At 37.7% G+C, this 23,433-nt stretch overlaps 1 protein-coding gene across 1 annotated transcript; it reads left to right on the top strand.

Moving 5' to 3' along the window:
• The first annotated feature begins 12,212 nt into the window (after positions 1–12,212).
• On the top strand, positions 12,213–22,765 carry LOC145893883 (uncharacterized). Its single transcript, XM_082982297.1, has 22 exons — positions 12,213–12,447; positions 12,525–12,644; positions 12,707–12,859; positions 12,960–13,064; positions 13,318–13,440; positions 13,561–13,683; positions 13,943–14,121; positions 14,249–14,351; positions 17,234–17,305; positions 17,416–17,568; positions 17,669–17,773; positions 18,019–18,141; positions 18,262–18,384; positions 18,630–18,808; positions 18,931–19,033; positions 20,967–21,086; positions 21,152–21,304; positions 21,529–21,705; positions 21,754–21,870; positions 22,091–22,252; positions 22,311–22,489; positions 22,628–22,765. The coding sequence occupies exons 1-22, from the start codon at positions 12,213–12,215 to the stop codon at positions 22,763–22,765; spliced, it is 3,045 nt and encodes a 1,014-aa protein (XP_082838423.1).
• The last annotated feature ends 668 nt before the right edge of the window (positions 22,766–23,433 follow it).

Here is a 23,433-nt window from a genome sequence, read left to right as displayed (position 1 = left end):
TTCGCGGTACAGAAAGAGATTATCTATTTTAACACTCTGGTTTGTTGTTACAGAATTCAGTTGTGTTGTGGCAGTGAGTGCGTTTGCGTACGTTATAAAGATGCAGAATGAAATGACAACGTTACATAATTATGTGAATAATTTACTGCATAACTTATTGCTGTATGAGTTAAGGTCACCTCGGTGTTCGTTTTTTATATTTCCTATTTTTGTTTACGCGTTCTTGTAAATTTATATTTTTGGATTATTTTTTAGGATTTCGTCTACATATGTGTAGCCCAAAGGAACTAAATTACACGCAATCACGTTCTTGTTACGCTTTCGATAGAAAACTATCGATCAATAGCATCAAAAGAATAAAAATGCCGGGCCTATTATTGTGGCAATTTAACAAACACCTTTTCGTGGTCTTTGTTTTGTCTATCCGATTTGAAAGTATTACTGCTACCGTAACATGTGAAACGGAATTTTCTTCACTAAACCACTCGATCTCAATGTTGATATGTCCTACTAACTGCTGGAAGCAACACTCCAGGTTGTGTGGTGACGGTGTCTACTCCCAAGGTCCAATTTGTCTTGCAGCTATGCGGGAACAACTGATTGATGGTAGGATTTCCAAGTAATTTAATGGCGATGGATATGTTTTAACATACTTTAGTTTCTTATCATCAGCATCGGGTGGATTTGTTGAAGTTTTTATGACATCTGCGCCTGCAAGCCTTTTAGGAGCCTTCAAAAATGGAGTCACAAGTGATGAACTGTTTTACACATTTCAAAGTAACATCTATAAAAATATGTTAATTCACTCTGTAACACGTATCACCAACTCTTTGTCTGAAGTGACTTGTTCGACCGATGGCAACATCCAGTATCCCATCACGGAGGTCAACTGTCCACCTGGATGTCGAGGTAAAATTTTCCCGTGTGGAACCAACGCTTATCACGTGACTAGTTCGGTTTGTGCCGCCGCTAAACAAGCGGGCAAAATAACAGGTAACTTTTTTACCGTGTATTGATTTGTGTTGCGATTGTTGCTTGTAATATATAGTTTGAACGATCATAGAGATGAGCTATAGATTTCGGATGACGTTATTACCACAAAACTGGTAGATTTGAATAGATTTTATTTATTTGAACAAGTTGCAGAAAGTAGTGATGCTTGGTGTGTCAAAATATATTTTTTTGATAAAACTTAAACTAAGCTGTCTTTATTACAGTAGTTTTGACATTACATAGAAATAATCAACAAAACGCTATCAGCCACGATCGCAATCCAAAGCTATTTGACCTTTTCACATAGAAAAACTGCTTGCCATACTTTACCTGCAAATCCAGTTAGTTTTCATTAAACTGCAAAAAATTAAAGTTTTTGATATTATTCTTCGTAAGTTGTATTTTTGGTATTGCAAACACATTAAGGACACAAATGCAGAAAATAATCTGGAATTAATTGTCCCTTCTCTTATATTTCGTTACGTAGATGGGGGTCGTGTCACTCTCTACAAATACGTCAATGAGAGCAACATTCTCATGACAAATAATTTAAACGGATGCACGGAGGCTTCTTGGTTCGCTTTTACAGGTAAGAAGTTGTAATCATTTTCTTTAGATCTTAACAAATCTTTTCCAGATGTGGATTCTTGTTCGTACGGCAACCCTTGCAAAAATCAAGGGACTTGCATTGACCTCTTGGCAGACTATGGATGTATATGTGGTGCAGGTTTCATTGGGAAAAGTTGTGAAAATGGTATTTTCTTCGTTAATGCCGCTGCACGGCATATTACAAATTCGTTAATCTACCAAAGAATTTGCGAAGTTTGTGATTCCCAAACACACTTAAACTCAAGACTAAATTAAATTTTGTGTTTAGTTTGTCATTTGATATGTCGATCACCGAGCAAATCACTTCTTTCCGGCTAAAAATACAATCAATAATGAACAAGAGAAATATTATTTTTTACTTTTAGCTTGTAACCATTATATGGGACTGAAATACTGGACTATACCTAACAGCGCTTTGTCGGCGTCGTCACTCTATGCCAATGACCCTGGAAATGGGGCTAAATATGGAAGATTAGACTTTCCTGGCCTTGCTGGCCTAAACCCCGGTGGCTGGGCAGGAGGAAAACGTGTGTGCCTCTGATTATTGGTGCCGAATACTTTGCGTAAATGTTAAAATTCTGACAGATCAAGCTGGCGAATGGATTCAGGTCAAATTGAACCGAATATATTTGGTAGCGGGTGTAATCACTCAAGGACGAGGTGACAACAGAATCGCCCAGAGGGTTACATCTTACAAGATAGCATACATGGGTCCCACTGACACTTCCTGGAGAGAAATAAGCAACTCTTTGGATCATCCCATTGTAAGTTGAAACAAAATATTCCGCTGCAGATAATAACATTACATTTGATAACTTGTGGAAATTTTGAACTGTCTTTCTATTTTGTTTCTGAGTAGCTTTATAAAAGCAATCTCTAAAAACTAAGTATCATTTGTGTAGATCTTTGTTGGAAACCATGACAACTTGACACCCAAAACAAACTTGTTTCCTCATCCGGTTGAAGCTGTGAAGTTGCGACTAATTGTACAAACCTGGTCATATTCAATTGTACTGAGGCATGAATATCTGATCTGCTAGTTACTTCATTCCGTTTTTGTCGGATGCAGTAATCTAAATACTGTATTGTGAATATGTAATTAAAAATAAATGGATATGAACAAATCATTCTGTCGTACCTCAATGCTAAACACTTTAACACAGACGTGCGCACGCTGTATCTTCCCCAACTCTTATAGGTTGACAAGGAATTGATATATGACGTTAAATTATGTTGTAGTTTCTGGAGCAACGTCTTTGCAACGAGCCCAGACAGCAAAAAAATTTGACGAGGTAAACAGGGGCAGTTGATAAAATAAAGCAATGCGAGCTTCCTTACACAAACCAGCATTCATATATTTGCGTTGGAATTATAATAAACAAAATTGGTAGCGTTTACGCACGTCACTGCTCGTTACGTAATCCTGTATATTGTAAATCGTAGGTGGTCTTTCCATATTTCAGTGTAATTGTCAGTAGGAACATGCAAGGAATGCAACCATGAGTGCTTTGCTAAAAATTTGTGCTGTGACAACAAACACAGCTGATATTTAACCCCTGGCACTTGTATTTCATCACCCCGACAGATCAAACCAATATAACCGTTTGTAAATTCATGACTTATTTCCGGGAAATTTAATCACTTAGGCTATACGTTTGGGATAAAACGTGCATTGGTGTAAACAGTATAGAAAACCATTGAAAAACGTTTGTCAGGCCATGAATTCATGTTCAAACCCTGCAGTGTTTGCAGTATGCGGTAATAATAATAAGCGACGCTGTTTTGGCCATACACGATATACACGGCCGTGTAGTGAGTCACACATTACACAACATTTGATATAATTAAACCCATTTATGTACCTGCTAAATTGTTGCACACCTCATAGAACAAGCCTACACGCGTACATTGGGCGGTTTAATAGCAACGCAACGAAATATAGGCTTTATCGACACATTCAATATAAAACAGAGTTTTTTACAATTATCCAGTTTGGAGATGCCCGCGAACCTTTTTGGGTTATTTTCGTCACTAAATGATCGACGGTCACGTGGGAGAAAAATAAACGAGTAAATGAGGTGAGTTTGAGGATTTCGCATTGCACCTACAACATCCTGCAGCTTCTGATTGAATCACATGGACAACTTACATCTGACTGCTGACATAAAACGTTTGAATTTTCAAACTTTCTCAGGATGTGCCTTTTTCATCTTTTCATGTAGATTTTTTGGAAAGTTGGGCTAAAGACGGAAAGAAACGAACAGGAAGAAAGCAATTCGCAACAGTTAAAGACAAGTTTTTTGGACTTCCACAAACTATAGCAATTTGTAAGGTCACAATATCAGAAACGTCATACAAGCGATGTATCACTTCCGGGAAGGTTAAGCAGATGTTTTACAAACGAGAACATGCATAGAAGCAAAAGTTGTATGAGAGAAGCACAACATTTTTGCTCGTTGAGATATACATCACGTTGTATACTGCAGATTAAATATTCAGGCATTTCGTATAGCAGCTTCAAACAACACTGATGTATTTCGTCGTTCGCAGTTTCAACATCACCTTTGTGGCACAACAAATAATGCGAAAGTATTTTCTTGTCATAGGATATCGGTTGTTGTAGTGAGAATGTGTGCAATGTTATGTGAAACTTTCAAATCAAAGACATCTGGAATGAAAGAAGGGCTGAAACTGACATGAAATTTTTTAGCTACACCCAGCGCGTCACAGTGGCGGCGTGTACATAAAATATTAATTATTGAGTTTTTGTCAGATGTAACTGCAGGTAAATGTTTTCTAATGTTGTCACAGCGGCATGATAACATAGTGGTTTGAACTAAAATGGCTTTGAAAATTAAACTAAAAAACATATTTCCTAGATTTTCCGAGAATTTTAACTTTTATTAACTTACATCGATTGAAATCAACAATGAAAACTCTGTCATGGAGACAAGTGGTTTGCTACGTCATCGTGTTTTCCCTCGAAGTTGAATGCATTCCTGTCACTATTACTTGTGGCATGGAGTTTTCTTCACTAAATCATTCCATCTCGGAATTAATATGCCCGGCCGACTGCTGGAAGCAACATTCAGCAATATGTGGTCACGGCGTCTATTTCCAAGGCCCAGTGTGCCTTGCAGCTAAACAGGCACAAATAATCGACGGTAAAATTATAAATCAAGTTTTGTTGCAACTATTTCACTTCTGTTCCATTTTGTATCAAATAATGAATATTTCGCAGTGTCTGGTGGAGTTGTCACCGTTTACAAAAAAAGTGATGGACTCCAATCTTCCAGTGGAAATGGCAACGGAGGTGAAAGTAACACTTGTTCTATTGCTGCACCACGTTACACCTTTAAAAGTATGAGTGAACGCATCTGAAATTTCCATTCCCACTGAAAATAAATTCATGAAATTTACCAGTGACTTGCTCCACCGACGGCGACACACAGAATCATATCACGAAGGTCAACTGTCCACCTGGTTGTCAAGGTCAAACTTACCCATGCGGAACCAACGCTTATCACCTGACCAGTGCGGTTTGTGCCGCCGTCTTTGAGTCAGGATTAATATCCGGTAATTCACATAATGTTACAACATTTGCCGAACATCCACTTTGAAATGAAGCAATTCATGAGTAAAATTTGAATTCGAACTCAAGTTCTTTGTATTTCTAGATGTGGGAGGTCTGGTAACGGTTTACAAATATACAAATGGAAGCAACATTCAATTAACTTCAAATTATGAGGGATGCACTGCCACCTCGTGGTTCGTATTCACAGGTAAATTCATAATGTGAAAAAAGTAGTGAATAAACCTTACAGCGCCTCACCAACTATGATTGTTTGCAAATAGCTATCTTGTGAGACTGTAAAGTGGTTTCGCCGGCTCTGTGTTAAAGTCACAACAGATAAATTTTTAAGTCACCGAATGCAATTACTTGCCAATGGCATTTTTTCAGTATGACTTCTGGCAAGAGATTCAAAACGAAACATGATTTTCCCCAAAAAAATTATCGTTAACTTCAGATATCAACGAGTGTAGTTTTGGGAATCCTTGTAAGAACCAAGGTACCTGTGTTGATCTCGTGGCTGATTACGCTTGCATTTGTTCACCTCCATTCGAAGGCAAGAACTGTGACAAGCAGATAGGTGGGTTGATCGTTTTTTATTAGTCACCTTCCCCAGGAAATTTGGACAAACTCTTTTTTTGATTTGTTATCGCTTATGTTTGTTACTGTGACCAGTGGATGTAACAAAAATCTACATTTCAGCTTGTCAACGCTACTTGGGTCTGGAGAGTGGATCTGTACCAGACCGTGCAATTTCTGCCTCGTCGGTGTGGGCTAACGATTACCATACATATGGACCACAGAATGGGAGACTCAATCATACAAGTATTTGGCATGCTGCATACAACCGTGAGTGTAACTTTTGCTTTTTTTTGCTTTCGGGCCAAAGCCACACCTGTTGCTAGGTATAGAGACGCGTACACATCTGAATAAAAATGACTTTGTTGCTGGTCTCACATGGTTATCTGCACACAGTGTTAGTCATGCACAACTACTAATTAATTGGTTGGACAAAAAGCATTACACGCGTATCGGGCAGTTTTAAAGGCATTGTTTTATATACGGTACAGCGGTTCCAGGAGAATGGATTCAGGTGGACTTGAATGAGACACGCTGGGTGTCAGGAGTCATCACTCAAGGAGATTACAGAGGACATGGACATCATTACGTCACGTCGTACAGAATCAACTACACGAGTCCCACAGAATCAACTTGGAAGGAAGTGAGCAACTCGTCCGGACAACCAATCGTGAGTTGTAAATCATTTAACAAAGCCTTAACGTAATATACATTTTCCAGTTCTAACTAAATTACACATTACCGTGTTCAGCTTTGGAATAACAAACAAATGTTAAAATTCATTTCTAACTATGCAGATCTTTCCTGGAAATGTGGATACTTATAGTTACAAGACCAACATGTTTCCTCATCCTGTTGCAGCTGTTAAACTTCGATTAATTGTAGAAACGAGTGGTACAGGTTATATTGTTCTCCGACACGAGTATCTTATATGTTAAATTAGTTTTCAGCACTACTTATCTTTTTTCATGGGGCGCTTGTCGACTGTTTTGCGATTATTTATTGCGATAAAGCAGGCCATGCCACAAAAGTTTTTAAGTTAATTTGTGTAGATCCTTTAGTCTATTTTTTGTACAATATACTCGACAATAAAATGATCAAAATAATCGCAATATTATTTAACGAAGCAAAAAAATCTCATTCCTGACGATTTTTGTACATATTTGTTTTCTAATCACTCTGTTCTTCTGGCACAATTAAACGCATACTTGTATACCGACGGGTATAGCTGCTATTTAGCTAGGCTTTCCTGATGACGTTTCGCTTAACAAAGCCTAGCTGGAAAGGTAGGTATCTGATGTATGTGGATCACCTTTATATCCCGCGTAATTTTGAAATCATATTAAACTGGAAGAACATAAAATTGATGCTTTTATACCATAAAAACGTTTTAAATGCTTTTGTTGGACCGTACAGCGTTGTGCAAAAAACTACACGTTTAAGGCAGGTAACACATCATAACTTCTTTGGCTTCATAATGTTTGTTTAGAACCGAAAGCTTTCATTCTTTTGCTACTAGTAAAGCAAGAAACTCTTCTATTGAAGGCAAATAACATATGGTTTTATACAATTGTATACTGAGGCATGAATATCTGATCTGTTAGTTTCTTCTTTTCGTACATGTCGGATGCAGTAATCTAAATACTGTATTATGAATATGTAATTAAAAATAAATTTAGATGAACTGATCATTCCATCCTACCTCAATGCTAAACACAGCTGTGCGTCTACGTTTTGCATTGTGAGCAACACATTCAGTCTGGATAGCTTTTACCCAACTCCTATAGGTTGACAAGAAATTCATACAATGTCAAAAATTTATATGGTTTTGTATTGGTTTGATATTATTTTATTTTTACTGTTGTAGTTTCTGAGGTAATTTCGTTGCAACGAACCCAGACAGCAAAACACAAAGCCTCCGTATGTCCACAATTTGGCGAGATAAACAGAGGAAGTCAATGAGATATAGCAATGCGAGCGTCCAGACACAAACAAGCATTCAAATATCTGCGTTGAAATTATAATAAACACAATTGGTATCGTTTACGCACGTCACTGCTCGTTACGTAATCCTGTATCTTGTAAACCGTACGTGGTCTTTCATATTTCAGTGTAATTTTCAGTAGGAACATGTCAGTCGCTTCATGGTTAAATCTCTTCGCGGTACAGAAAGAGATCATCTATTATAACACTCTGGTTTCTTGTTACAGAATTCATTTGTGTTGTGGCAGTGAGTGTGTTTACGTACGTTATAAAGATGCAGAATGAAATGACAACGTTAGATAATTATGTGAATAATTTACTGCATAACTTATTGCTGTATGAGTTAAGGTCACGTCGGTGTTCGTTTTTTATATTTCCTATTTTTGTTTACGCGTTCTTGTAAATTTATATTTTTGGATTATTTTTTAGGATTTCGTCTACATATGTGTAGCCCAAAGGAACTAAATTACACGCAATCACGTTCTTGTTACGCTTTCGATAGAAAACTATCGATAAATAGCATCAAAAGAATAAAAATGCCGGGCCTATTATTGTGGCAATTTAACAAACACCTTTTCGTGGTCTTTGTTTTGTCTATCCGATTTGAAAGTATTACTGCTACCGTAACATGTGAAACGGAATTTTCTTCACTAAACCACTCGATCTCAATGTTGATATGTCCTACTAACTGCTGGAAGCAACACTCCAGGTTGTGTGGTGACGGTGTATACTCCCAAGGTCCAATTTGTCTTGCAGCTATGCGGGAACAACTGATCGATGGTAGGATTTCCAAGTAATTTAATGGCGATGGATATGTTTTAACATACTTTAGTTTCTAATCATCAGCATCGGGTGGATTTGTTGAAGTTTTTATGACATCTGCGCCTGCAAGCCTTTTAGGAGCCTTCAAAAATGGAGTCACAAGTCAGACATGCTCGCATGATGAACCGTTTTACACATTTCAAAGTAACATCTATAAAAATATGTTAATTCACTCTGTAACACGTATCACCAACTCTTTGTCTGAAGTGACTTGTTCGACCGATGGCAACATCCAGTATCCCATCACGGAGGTCAACTGTCCACCTGGATGTCAAGGTCAACTTTTCCCATGCGGAACCAACGCTTACCACGTGACTAGTTCGGTTTGTGCCGCCGCTAAACAAGCGGGCAAAATAACAGGTAACTTTTTTACCGTGTATTAATTTGGGTTGCGATTGTTGCAGGTAATATATAGTTTGAACGATCAAAAAGATGAGCTTAGGTTTCAGATGATGTTATTACCACAAAACTGGTAGATTTGAATAGATTTTATTTATTTGAACAAGTTACAGAAGGTAGTGATGCTTGGTTTGTCAAAATATATTTTTTTGATAAAACTTTAACAGATCTGTCTTTATTACAGTAGTTTTGACATTACATAGAAGTAAAGAACCAAACGCTATCAGCCACAATCGCAATTCAAAGCTATTTGACCTTTTCACATAGAAAAACTGCTTGCCATACTTTACCTGCAAATCCAGTTAGTTTTCATTAAACTGCAAAAATTTAGAGTTTTTGATATTATTCTTCGTAAGTTGTATTTTTGGTATTGCAAACACATTAAGGACACAAATGCAGAAAATAATCTGGAATTAATTGTCCCTTCTCTTATATTTCGTTACGTAGATGGGGGTCGTGTCACTCTCTACAAATACGTCAATGAGAGCAACATTCTCATGACAAATAATTTAAACGGATGCACGGAGGCTTCTTGGTTCGCTTTTACGGGTAAGAAATTGTAATCAAACTCAAGACTAAATTAAATTTTGTGTTTAATTTGTCATTTTATATGTCGATCACCGAGCAAATCACTTCTTTTCGGCTAAAAATACAATCAATAATGAACAAGAGAAATATTATTTTTTACTTTTAGCTTGTAACCATTATATGGGACTGAAAAACTGGACTATACCTAACAGCGCTTTGTCGGCGTCGTCACTCTATGCCAATGACCCTGGAAATGGGGCTAAATATGGAAGATTAGACTTTCCTGGCCTTGCTGGCCTAAACCCCGGTGGCTGGGCAGGAGGAAAACGTGTGTGCTTCTGATTATTGGTGCCGAATACTTTGCGTAAATGTTAAAATTCTGACAGATCAAGCTGGCGAATGGATTCAGGTCAAATTGAACCGAATATATTTGGTAGCGGGTGTAATCACTCAAGGACGAGGTGACAACAGAATCGCCCAGAGGGTTACATCTTACAAGATAGCATACATGGGTCCCACTGACACTTCCTGGAGAGAAATAAGCAACTCTTTGGATCATCCCATTGTAAGTTGAAACAAAATATTCCGCTGCAGATAATAACATTACATTTGATAACTTGTGGAAATTTTGAACTGTCTTTCTATTTTGTTTCGGAGTAGCTTTATAAAAGCAATCTCTAAAAACTAAGTATCATTTGTGTAGATCTTTGTTGGAAACCATGACAACTTGACACCCAAAACAAACTTGTTTCCTCATCCGGTTGAAGCTGTGAAGTTGCGACTAATTGTACAAACCTGGTCATATTCAATTGTACTGAGGCATGAATATCTGATCTGCTAGTTACTTCATTCCGTTTTTGTCGGATGCAGTAATCTAAATACTGTATTGTGAATATGTAATTAAAAATAAATGGATATGAACAAATCATTTTGTCGTACCTCAAAGCTAAACACTTTAACACAGACGTGCGCACGCTGTATCTTCCCCAACTCTTATAGGTTGACAAGGAATTGATATATGACGTTAAATTATGTTGTAGTTTCTGGAGCAACGTCTTTGCAACGAGCCCAGACAGCAAAAAAATTTGGAGAGGTAAACAGGGACAGTTGATAAAATAAAGCAATGCGAGCTTCCTCACACAAACCAGCATTCAAATATTTGCGTTGAAATTATAATAAACAAAATTGGTAGCGTTTACGCACGTCACTGCTCGTTACGTAATCCTATATATTGTAAATCGTAGGTGGTCTTTCCATATTTCAGTGTAATTGTCAGTAGAAACATGCAAGGAATGCAACAATAAGTGCTTTGCTAAAAATTTGTACTGTGACAACAAACACAGCTGATATTTAACCCCTGGCACTTGTATTTCATCACCCCGACAGATCAAACCAATATAACAGTTCGTAAATTGATGACTCATTTCCGGGAAGTTTAATCACTTAGGCTATACGTTTGGGATAAAACGTGCATTGGCGTAAACAGTATAGAAAACCATTGAAAAGCGTTTGTCAGGCCATGAATTCATGTTCAAACCCTGCAGTGTTTGCAGTATGCGATAATAATAATAAGTGAGACTGTTTTGGCCATACATGATATACACGGCCGTGTAGTGAGTCACACATTACACAACATTTGAGTTAATTAAACCCGTTTATGTACCTGCTAAATTGTTGCACATCTCATAGAACAAGCATACACGCGTACATTGGGCGGTTTAATAGCAACGCAACGAAATATGGGCTTTATCGGCACATTCAATATAAAACAGAGTTTTTTACAATTATCCAGTTTGGAGATGCCCGCGAACCTTTTTGGGTTATTTTCTTCACTAAATGATCGACGGTCACGTGGGAGAAAAATAAACGAGTAAATGAGGTGAGTTTGAGGATTTCACATAGCACCTACAACACCCTGCAGCTTCTGATTGAATCACATGGACAGCTTAAATCTGAATGCTGAAATAAAGCGTTTGAATTTTCAAACTTTCTCAGGATGTGGCTTTTTGATCTTTTCATGTAGATTTCTTGGAAAGTTGGGCTAAAGACGGAAAGAAAAGAAAAAGAAGAAAGCAATTCGCAACAGTTAAAGACAAGTTTTTTGGACTTCCACAAACTATAGCAATTTGTAAGGTCACTATATCAGAAACGTCATAGAAGCGATGTATCACTTCCGGGAAGGTTAACCAGATGTTTTACAAACGAAAACATGCATAGAAGCAAAAGTTGTATGAGAGAAGCACAACATTTGCTCGTTGAGAAATACATCTCGTTGTATACTGCAGATTAAATATTCAGGCATTTCGTATAGCAGCTTCAAACAACACTGATGTATTTCGTCGTTCGCAGTTTCAACATCACCTTTGTGGCACAACAAATAATGTGAAAGTATTTTCTTGTCATAGGAAATCGGTTGTTGTAGTGAAAATATGTGCAATGCTATGAAAAACTTTCAAATCGACGTCATCTGGAATGAAAGAAGGGCGGAAACTGACATGAAATTTTTGAGCTACACCCAGCGCGTCACAGTGGCGGCGTGTACATAAAATATTAATTATTGACTTTTTGTCAGATGTAACTGCAGGTAAATGTTTTCTAATGTTGTCACAGCGGCATGATAACATAGTGGTTTGAACTATAATGGCTTTGAAAATTAAACTAAAAAACATATTTCCTAGATTTTCCTAGAATTTTAACTTTTATTAACTTACATCGATTGAAATCAACAATGAAAACTCTGTCATGGAGACAAGTGGTTTGCTACGTCATCGTGTTTTCCCTTGAAGTTGAATGCATTCCTGTCACTATTACTTGTGACATGGAGTTTTCTTCACTAAATCATTCCATCTCGGAATTAATATGTCCGGCCGACTGCTGGAAGCAACATTCAGCAATATGTGGTCACGGCGTCTATTTCCAAGGTCCAGTGTGCCTTGCAGCTAAACAGGCACAAATAATCGACGGTAAATTTATAAATCAAGTTTTGTTGCAACTATTTCACTTCTGTTCAATTTTGTATCAAATAATGAATATTTCGCAGTGTCTGGTGGAGTTGTCACCGTTTACAAAAAAAGTGATGGACTCCAATCTTCCAGTGGAAATGGCAACGGAGGTGAAAGTAACACTTGTTCTATTGCTGGACCACGTTACACCTTTAAAAGTATGAGTAAACGCATCTGAAATTTCCATTCCCACTGAAAATAAATTCATGAAATTTACCAGTGACTTGCTCCACCGACGGCGACACACAGAATCCTATTACGAAGGTCAACTGTCCACCCGGTTGTCAAGGTCAAACTTACCCATGCGGAACCAACGCTTATCACCTGACCAGTGCGGTTTGTGCCGCCGCCTTTGATTCGGGATTAATATCCGGTAATCACATAATGTTACAACATTTGCCGAACATCCACTTTGAAATGAAGCAGTTCATGAGTAAAATTTGAATTCGAACTCAAGTTCTTTGTATTTCTAGATGTGGGAGGTCTGGTAACGGTTTACAAATATACAAATGGAAGCAACATTCAATTAACTTCAAATTACAATGGATGCACTTCCACCTCGTGGTTCGTATTCACAGGTAGGCTAAATTCATAATGTGAAAAAAGTAGTGATTAATCCTTACAGCGCCTCACCAACTATGATTGCTTGCAAATAGCTATCTTGTGAGACTGTAAAGTGGTTTCGCCAGCTCTGTATTAAAGTCACAACATACAAATTTTTAAGTCACCAAATGCAATTGCTTGCCAATGGCATTTTTTCAGCATGACTTCTGGCAAGAGACTCAAAACGAAACATGATTTACCCCCCAAAAAAATTATCGTTAACTTCAGATATCAACGAGTGTAGTTTTGGGAATCCTTGTAAGAACCAAGGTACCTGTGTTGATCTCCTGGCTGATTACGCTTGCATTTGTTCACCTCCATTCGAAGGCAAGAACTGTGACAAGCAGATAGGTGGGTTGATCGTTTTTTATTAGTCACCTTCCCCAGGAAATTTGGACAAACTCTTATAGATTTGTCATAGCTTATGTTTGTTACTGTAAGCAGTAAACATAACATAAATCTACATTTCAGCTTGTCAACGCTATTTGGGTCTGGAGAGTGGAGATGTACCAGACAGTGCAATGTCCGCCTCGTCGGTGTGGGAAAACAATTACCATACATATGGAGCACATAATGGGAGACTCAATCATACAAGTATTTGGCATCCTGCATACAACCGTGAGTGTAACTTTTGCTTTTTGTTGCTTTCGGGCCAAAGCCACACCTGACCAAAGCCACACCACACCCGGTATAGAGACGCGTACACATCTGAATAAAAATGACTTTGTTGCTGGCCTCACATGGTTATCTGCACACAGTGTTAGTCATGCACAACTACTAATTAATTGGTTGGACAAAAATCATTACATGCGTACCGGGCAGTTTTAAAGACATTGTTACATTTACGATACAGGGGTTGCGGGAGAATGGATTCAGGTGGACTTGAATGAGACACGCTGGGTGTCAGGTGTCATCACTCAAGGAGATTACAGAGGACATGGACATCATTACGTCACGTCGTACAGAATCAACTACACGAGTCCTACAGAATCAACTTGGAAGAAAGTGAGCAACTCGTCCGGACAACCAATCGTGAGTTGTAAATCATTTAACATAACCTTAACGTATTATACATTTTCCAGTTCTAACTAAATTACACATTACCGTGTTCAGCTTTGGAATAACAAACAAATGTTAAAATTCATTTTTAACTATGCAGACCTTTCCTGGAAATGTGGATACTTCTAGTTGGAGGACAAACATGTTTCCTCATCCTGTTGCAGCTGTTAAACTTCGATTAATTGTAGAAACGAGTGGTACAGGTTATGTTGTTCTCCGACACGAGTATCTTGTATGTTAAATTAGTTTTCAGCACTACTTATCTTTTTTCATAGGGCGCTTGTCGACTGTTTTGCGATTATTTATTGCGATAAAGCAGGCCATGCCACAACAGTTTTCAAGTTAATTTGTGTAGATCCTTTAGTCTATTTTTTGTACAATATACTCGACAATAAAATGATCAAAATAATCGCAATATTATTTAACGAAGCAAAAAAATCTCATTCCTGACGATTTTTGTACATATTTGTTTTCTAATCACTCTGTTCTTCTGGCACAATTAAACGCATACTGGTATACCGACGGGTATAGCTGCTATTTAGCTAGGCTTTCCTGATGACGTTTCGCTTAACAAAGCCTAGCTGAAAAGGCAGGTATCTGATGTATGTGGATCACCTTTATATCCCGCGTAATTTTGAAATCATATTAAACTGGAAGAACATAAAATTGATTCTTTTATACCATAAAAACGTTTTAAATGCTTTTGTTGGACCGTACAGCGTTGTGCAAAAAACTACACGTTTAAGGCAGGTAACACATCATAACTTCTTTGGCTTCATAATGTTTGTTTAGAACCGAAATCTTTGATTCTTTTGCTACTAGTAAAGCAAGAAACTCTTCTATTGAAGACAAAAAACATATGGTTTTATACAATTGTACTTAGGCATGAATATCTGATCTGTTAGTTACTTCTTTTCGTACATGTCGGATGCAGTAATCTAAATACTGTATTGTGAATATGTAATTAAAAATAAATGGAGATGAACAAATCATTCTGTCGTACCTCAATGCTAAACACTTTGACACAGACGTGCGCACGCTGTATCTTCCCCAACTCTTATAGGTTGACAAGGAATTGATATATGACGTTAAATTATGTTGTAGTTTCTGGAGCAATGTCTTTGCAACGAGCCCAGACAGCAAAAAAATTTGGCGAGGTAAACAGGGGCAGTTGATAAAATAAAGCAATGCGAGCTTCCTTACACAAACCAGCATTCATATATTTGCGTTGGAATTATAATAAACAAAATTGGTAGCGTTTACGCACGTCACTGCTCGTTACGTAATCCTGTATTGTAAATCGTAGGTGGTCTTTCCATATTTCAGTGTAATTGTCAGTAGGAACATGCAAGGAATGCAACCGTGAGTACTTTGCTAAACATTTGTACTGTGACAACAACCACAGCTGACATTTAACCCCCGGCACTTGTATTTTATCACCCCGACAGATCAAACCAATATAACAGTTGATGACTCATTTCCGGGAAGTTTAATCACTTGGGCTATTAGTTTGGGATAAAGTGCAATGGTGTTATAGAAAACCATTGAAAAACGTTTGTCAGGCCATGAATTTATGTTCAAACCCTGCAGTGTTTGCAATATGCGGTAATAATAATAAGCGACGCTGTTTTGGCCATACACGATATACACGGCCGTGTAGTGAGTCACACATTACACAACATTTGATATAATTAAACCCGTTTATAAACCTGATAAATTGTTGCACACCTCATAGAACAAGCCTACACGCGTACATTGGGCGGTTTAATAACAACGCAACGAAATATGGGCTTTATCGGCACATTCATTATAAGACAGAGTTTTTACAATTATCCAGTTTGGAGATGCCCGCGAACCTTTTTGGGTTATTTTCGTCACTAAATGATCGACGGTCACATGGGAGAAAAACAAACGAGTAAATGAGGTGAGTTTGAGGATTTCACATTGCACCTACAACATCCTGCAGCTTCTGATTGAATCACATGGACAGCTTAAATCTGACTGCTGAAATAAAATGTTTGAATATTTAAACTTTCTCAGGATGTGGCTTTTTGATCTTTTCATATCGAGTTCTTGGAAAGTTGGACTAAAGACGGAAAGAAACGAACAGGAAGAAAGCAATTCGCAACAGTTATAGACAAGTTTTTTGGACTTCCACAAACTATAGCAATTTGTTAGGTCACAATATCAGAAACGTCATAGAAGCGATGTATCACTTCCGGGAGGGTTAAGCAGATGTTTTACAAACGAGAACATGCATAGAAGCAAAAGTTGTATGAGAGAAGCACAACATTTTTGCTCGTTGAGAAATACATCTCGTTGTATACTGCAGATTAAATATTCAGACATTTCGTATAGCAGCTTCAAACAACACTGATGTATTTCGTCGTTCGCAGTTTCAACATCACCTTTGTGGCACAACAAATATTGCGAACGTATTTTCTTGTCATACGGAATCGGTTGTTGTAGTGAGAATGTGTGCAATGTTATGTGAAACTTTCAAATCAAAGACATCTGGAATAAAAGAAGGGCGGAAACTGACATGAAATTTTTGAGCTACACCCAGCGTCACAGTGGCGGCGTGTACATAAAATATTAATTGTTGAGTTTTTGTCAGATGTAACTGCAGGTAAATGTTTTCTAATGTTGTCACAGCGGCATGATAACATAGTGGTTTGAACTAAAATGGCTTTGAAAATTAAACTAAAAAACATATTTCCTAGATTTTCCTAGAATTTTAACTTTTATTAACTTACATCGATTGAAATCAGCAATGAAAACTCTGTCATGGAGACAAGTGGTTTGCTACGTCATCGTGTTTTCCCTTGAAGTTGAATGCATTCCTGTCACTATTACTTGTGACATGGAGTTTTCTTCACTAAATCATTCCATCTCGGAATTAATATGCCCGGCCGACTGCTGGAAGCAACATTCTGCAATATGTGGTCACGGCGTCTATTTCCAAGGCCCACTGTGTCTTGCAGCTAAACAGGCACAAGTAATCGACGGTAAATTTATAAATCAAGTTTTGTTGCAACTATTTCACTTCTGTTCAATTTTGTATCAAATAATGAATATTTCGCAGTGTCTGGTGGAGTTGTCACCGTTTACAAAAAAAGTGATGGACTCCAATCTTCCAGTGGAAATGGCAACGGAGGTAAAAGGAACACTTGTTCCATTGCTGCACCACGTTACACCTTTAAAAGTATGAGTGAACGCTTCTGAAATTTCCATTCCCACTGAAAATAAATTCATGAAATTTACCAGTGACTTGCTCCACCGACGGCGACACACAGAATCCTATTACGAAGGTCAACTGTCCACCCGGTTGTCAAGGTCAAACTTACCCATGCGGAACCAACGCTTATCACCTGACCAGTGCGGTTTGTGCCGCCGCATTTGAGTCAGGATTAATATCCGGTAATCACATAATGTTACAACATTTGCCGAACATCCACTTTGAAATGAAGCAGTTCATGAGTAAAAATTGAATTCGAACTCAAGTTCTATGTATTTCTAGATGTGGGAGGTCTGGTAACGGTTTACAAATATACAAATGGAAGCAACATTCAATTAACTTCAAATTATGGGGGATGCACTGCCACCTCGTGGTTCGTATTCACAGGTAAAATCATAATGTGAAAAAAGTAGTGAATAAACCTTACAGCGCCTCACCAACTATGATTGCTTGCAAATAGCTATCTTGTGAGACTGTAAAGTGGTTTCGCCGGCTCTGTATTAAAGTCACAACATATAAATTTTTAAGTCACCGAATGCAATTGCTTGCCAATGGCATTTTTTCAGTAGGACTTCTGGCAAGAGATTAAAACGAAACATGATTTTCCCCAAAAAAATTATCGTTAACTTCAGATATCAACGAGTGTAGTTTTGTGAATCCTTGTAAGAACCAAGGTACCTGTGTTGATCTCCTGGCTGATTACGCTTGCATTTGTTCACCTCCATTCAAAGGCAAGAACTGTGACAAGCAGATAGGTGGGTTGATCGTTTTTTATTAGTCACCTTCCCCAGGAAATTTGGACAAACTCTTATAGATTTGTTATTGCTTATGTTTGTTACTGTGCCCAGTAGATGTAACAAAAATCTACATTTCAGCTTGTCAACGCTACTTGGGTCTGGAGAGTGGAGATGTACCAGACCGTGCAATGTCCGCCTCGTCGGTGTGGGCTAACGATTACCATACATATGGACCACAGAATGGGAGACTCAATCATACAAGTATTTGGCATGCTGCATACAACCGTGAGTGTAACTTTTGCTTTTTGTTGCTTTCGGGCCAAAGCCACACCTGTTGCTAGGTATAGAGACGCGTACACATCTGAATAAAAATGACTTTGTTGCTCGTCTCACATGGTTATCTGCACACAGTGTTAGTCATGCACAACTACTAATTAATTGGTTGGACAAAAATCATTACATGCGTACCGGGCAGTTTTAAAGGCATTGTTTTATATACGGTACAGCGGTTCCAGGAGAATGGATTCAGGTGGACTTGAATGAGACACGCTGGGTGTCAGGAGTCATCACTCAAGGAGATTACAGAGGACATGGACATCATTACGTCACGTCGTACAGAATCAACTACACGAGTCCCACAGAATCAACTTGGAAGGAAGTGAGCAACTCGTCCGGACAACCAATCGTGAGTTGTAAATCATTTAACAAAGCCTTAACGTATTATACATTTTCCAGTTCTAAGTAAATTACACATTACCGTGTTCAGGAATAACAAACAAATGTTAAAATTCATTTCTAACCATGCAGATCTTTCCTGGAAATGTGGATACTTATAGTTGGAGGACAAACATGTTTCCTCATCCTGTTGCAGCTGTTAAACTTCGATTAATTGCAGAAACGAGTGGTACAGGTTATGTTGTTCTCCGACACGAGTATCTAATATGTTAAATTAGTTTTCAGCACTACTTATCTTTTTTCATAGGGCGCTTGTCGACTGTTTTGCGATTATTTATTGCGATAAAGCAGGCCATGCCACAAAAGTTTTCAAGTTAATTTGTGTAGATCCTTTAGTCTATTTTTTGTACAATATACTCGACAATAAAATGATCAAAATAATCGCAATATTATTTAACGAAGCAAAAAAATCTCATTCCTGACGATTTTTGTACATATTTGTTTTCTAATCACTCTGTTCTTCTGGCACAATTAAATGCATACTTGTATACCGACGGGTATAGCTGCTATTTAGCTAGGCTTTCCTGATGACGTTTCGCTAAACAAAGCCCAGCTGAAAAGGCAGGTATCTGATGTATGTGGATCACCTTTATATCCCGCATAATTTTGAAATCATATTAAACTGGAAGAACATAAAATTGATGCTTTTATACCATAAAAACGTTTTAAATGCTTTTGTTGGACCGTACAGCGTTGTGCAAAAAACTACACGTTTAAGGCAGGTAACACATCATAACTTCTTTGGCTTCATAATGTTTGTTTAGAACCGAAAGCTTTCATTCTTTTGCTACTAGTAAAGCAAGAAACTCTTCTATTGAAGGCAAAAAACATATGGTTTTATACAATTGTACTGAGGCATGAATATCTGATCTGTTAGTTACTTCTTTTCGTACATGTCGGATGCAGTAATCTAAATACTGTATGAATATGTAATTAAAAATAAATTTAGATGAACTGATCATTTCGTCGTACCTCAATGGTAAACACAGCCGTGCGTCTACGTTGTGCATTGTGAGCAACACATTCTGGATAACACAGTCTGGATAGCTTTTACCCAACTCCTATAGGTTGACAAGAAAATCATACAATGTCAAAATTGATATGATTTTGTATTGGTTTGATATTATTTTATTTTTACTGTTGTAGTTTCTGAGGTAATTTCGTTGCAACGAACCCAGACAGCAAAACATAAAGCCTCCTTATATCCAGAATTTGGCGAGATAAACAGAGGAAGTCAATAAGATATAGCAATGCGAGCGTCCAGACACAAACAAGCATTCAAATATCAGCGTTGAAATTATAATAAACACAATTGGTATCGTTTACGCACGTCACTGCTCTTTACGTAATCCTGTATCTTGTAAACCGTACGTGGTCATTCATATTTCTGTGTAATTTTCAGTGGGAACATGTCAGTCGCTTCATGGTTAAATCTTTTCGCGGTACAGAAAGAGATTATCTATTTTAACACTCTGGTTTGTTGTTACAGAATTCAGTTGTGTTGTGGCAGTGAGTGCGTTTGCGTACGTTGTGAAGATGCAGAATGAAATGACAACGTTACATAATTATGTGAATAATTTACTGCATAACTTCTTGCTGTATGAGTTAAGGTCACGTCGGTGTTCGTTTTTTATATTTCCTATTTTTGTTTACGCGTTCTTGTAAATTTATATTTTTGGATTATTTTTTAGGATTTCGTCTACATATGTGTAGCCCAAAGGAACTAAATTACACGCAATCACGTTCTTGTTACGCTTTTGATAGAAAACTATCGATAAATAGCATCAAAAGAATAAAAATGCCGGGCCTATTATTGTGGCAAGTTAACAAACACCTTTTCGTGGTCTTTGTTTTGTCTATCCGATTTGAAAGTATTACTGCTACCGTAACATGTGAAACGGAATTTTCTTCACTGAACCACTCGATCTCAATGTTGACATGTCCTACTAACTGCTGGAAGCAACACTCCAGGTTGTGTGGTGACGGTGTATACTCCCAAGGTCCAGTTTGTCTTGCAGCTATGCGGGAACAACTGATTGATGGTAGGATTTCCAAGTAATTTAATGGCGATGGATATGTTTTAACATACTTTAGTTTCTATTCATCAGCATCGGGTGGATTTGTTGAAGTTTTTCTGACATCTGCACCTGCAAGTCTTTTAAGAACCTCAGGAAATGGAGTCACAAGTCAGGCATGCTCGCATGATGAACCGTTTTACACATTTCAAAGTAACATCTACAAAAATATATATTAATTCTCTCTGTAACACGTATCACCAACTCTTTATCTGAAGTGACTTGTTCGACCGATGGAAACACCCAGTATCCCATCACGAAGATCAACTGTCCACCTGGATGTCAAGGTCAAATTTACCCATGCGGAACCAACGCTTATCACGTGACTAGTTCGGTTTGTGCCGCCGCTAAACAAGCGGGCAAAATAACAGGTAACTTTTTCACCGTGTATTGATTTGGGTTGCGATTGTTGCTTGTAATATTTTGTTTGAACGATCATAGAGATGAGCTACAGGTTTCGGATGATGTTATTACCACAAAACTGGTAGATTTGAATAGATTTTATTTATTTGAACAAGTTGCAGAAAGTAGTGATGCTTGGTGTGTCAAAATATATTTTTTTGATAAAACTTTAACTAAGCTGTCTTCATTACAGTAGTACACATTAAGGACACAAATGCAGAAAATAATCTGGAATTAATTGACCCTTCTCTTATATTTCGTTACGTAGATGGGGGTCGTGTCACTCTCTACAAATACGTCAATGATAGCAACATTCTCATGACAAATAATTTCAACGGATGCACGGAGGCTTCTTGGTTCGCTTTTGCAGGTAAGAAGTTGTAATCATTTTCTTTAGATCTTAACAAATCTTTTCCAGATGTGGATTCTTGTTCCTACGGCAACCCTTGCAAAAATCAAGGGACTTGCATTGACCTCTTGGCAGACTATGGATGTATATGTGATGCAGGTTTCATTGGGAAAAGTTGTGAAAATGGTATTTTCTTCGTTAATGCCGCTGCACGGCAAATTACAAATTCGTTAATATACCAAAGAATTTGCGAAGTTTGTGATTCCCAAACACACTTAAACTCAAGACTAAATTAAATTTTGTGTTTAGTTCGTCATTTGACATGTCGATCACCGAGCAAATCACTTCTTTTCGGCTAAAAATACAATCAATAATGAACAAGAGAAATATTATTTTTTACTTTTAGCTTGTAACCATTATATGGGACTGAAATACTGGACTATACCTGACAGCGCTTTGTCGGCGTCGTCACTCTATGCCAATAGCCCTGGAAATGGGGCTAAATATGGAAGATTAGACTTTCCTGGCCTTACTGGCCTAAACCCCGGTGGCTGGGCAGGAGGAAAACGTGTGTGCTTCTGATTATTGGTGCCGAATACTTTGCGTAAATGTTAAAATTCTGACAGATCAAGCTGGCGAATGGATTCAGGTCAAATTGAACCGAATATATTTGGTAGCGGGTGTAATCACTCAAGGACGAGGTGACAACAGAATCGCCCAGAGGGTTACATCTTACAAGATAGCATACATGGGTCCCACTGACACTTCCTGGAGAGAAATAAGCAACTCTTTGGATCATCCCATTGTAAGTTGAAACAAAATATTCCGCTGCAGATAATAACATTACATTTGATAACTTGTGGAAATTTTGAACTGTCTTTCTATTTTGTTTCTGAGTAGCTTTATAAAAGCAATCTCTAAAAACTAAGTATCATTTGTGTAGATCTTTGTTGGAAACCATGACAACTTGACACCCAAAACAAACTTGTTTCCTCATCCGGTTGAAGCTGTGAAGTTGCGACTAATTGTACAAACCTGGTCATATTCAATTGTACTGAGGCATGAATATCTGATCTGCTAGTTACTTCATTCCGTTTTTGTCGGATGCAGTAATCTAAATACTGTATTGTGAATATGTAATCAAAAATAAATGGAGATGAACAAATCATTTTGTCGTACCTCAAAGCTAAACACTTTAACACAGACGTGCGCACGCTGTATCTTCCCCAACTCTTATAGGTTGACAAGGAATTGATATATGACGTTAAATTATGTTGTAGTTTCTGGAGCAATGTCTTTGCAACGAGCCCAGACAGCAAAAAAATTTGGCGAGGTAAACAGGGGCAGTTGATAAAATAAAGCAATGCGAGCTTCCTTACACAAACCAGCATTTATATATTTGCGTTGAAATTATAATAAACAAAATTGGTAGCGTTTACGCACGTCACTGCTCGTTACGTAATCCTGTATATTGTAAATCGTAGGTGGTCTTTCCATATTTCAGTGTTAATGTCAGTAGTAACATGCAAGGAATGCAACAATAAGTGCTTTGCTAAAAATTTGTACTGTGACAACAAACACAGCTGACATTTAACCCCTGGTATTTCATCACCACGACAGATCAAACCAATATAACAGTTCGTAAATTGATGACTCATTTCCGGGAAGTTTAATCACTTAGGCTATACGTTTGGGATAAAACGTGCATTGGTGTAAACAGTATAGAAAACCATTGCAAAACGTTTGTCA

This window comes from Ascidia mentula, chromosome 1, assembly GCF_947561715.1.
Source record: "Ascidia mentula chromosome 1, kaAscMent1.1, whole genome shotgun sequence".
NCBI classification, from domain to species: Eukaryota; Metazoa; Chordata; class Ascidiacea; order Phlebobranchia; family Ascidiidae; genus Ascidia; species Ascidia mentula.
Note: the sequence above shows the minus strand (reverse complement) of the source record. Positions and strands in the feature narration are given on the sequence as shown.

Bases quoted from the DNA above. Each gene is read 5' to 3' on its own strand.
- LOC145893883 (XM_082982297.1), top strand. From the start codon at position 12,213: ATGAAAACTCTGTCATGGAGACAAGTGGTTTGCTACGTCATCGTGTTT. The intron at 13,441-13,560 runs GTGGGTTGATCG...TCTACATTTCAG, and splicing joins GAACTGTGACAAGCAGATAG to CTTGTCAACGCTATTTGGGT. The intron at 18,809-18,930 runs GTGAGTTGTAAA...CTAACCATGCAG, and splicing joins ACTCGTCCGGACAACCAATC to ATCTTTCCTGGAAATGTGGA.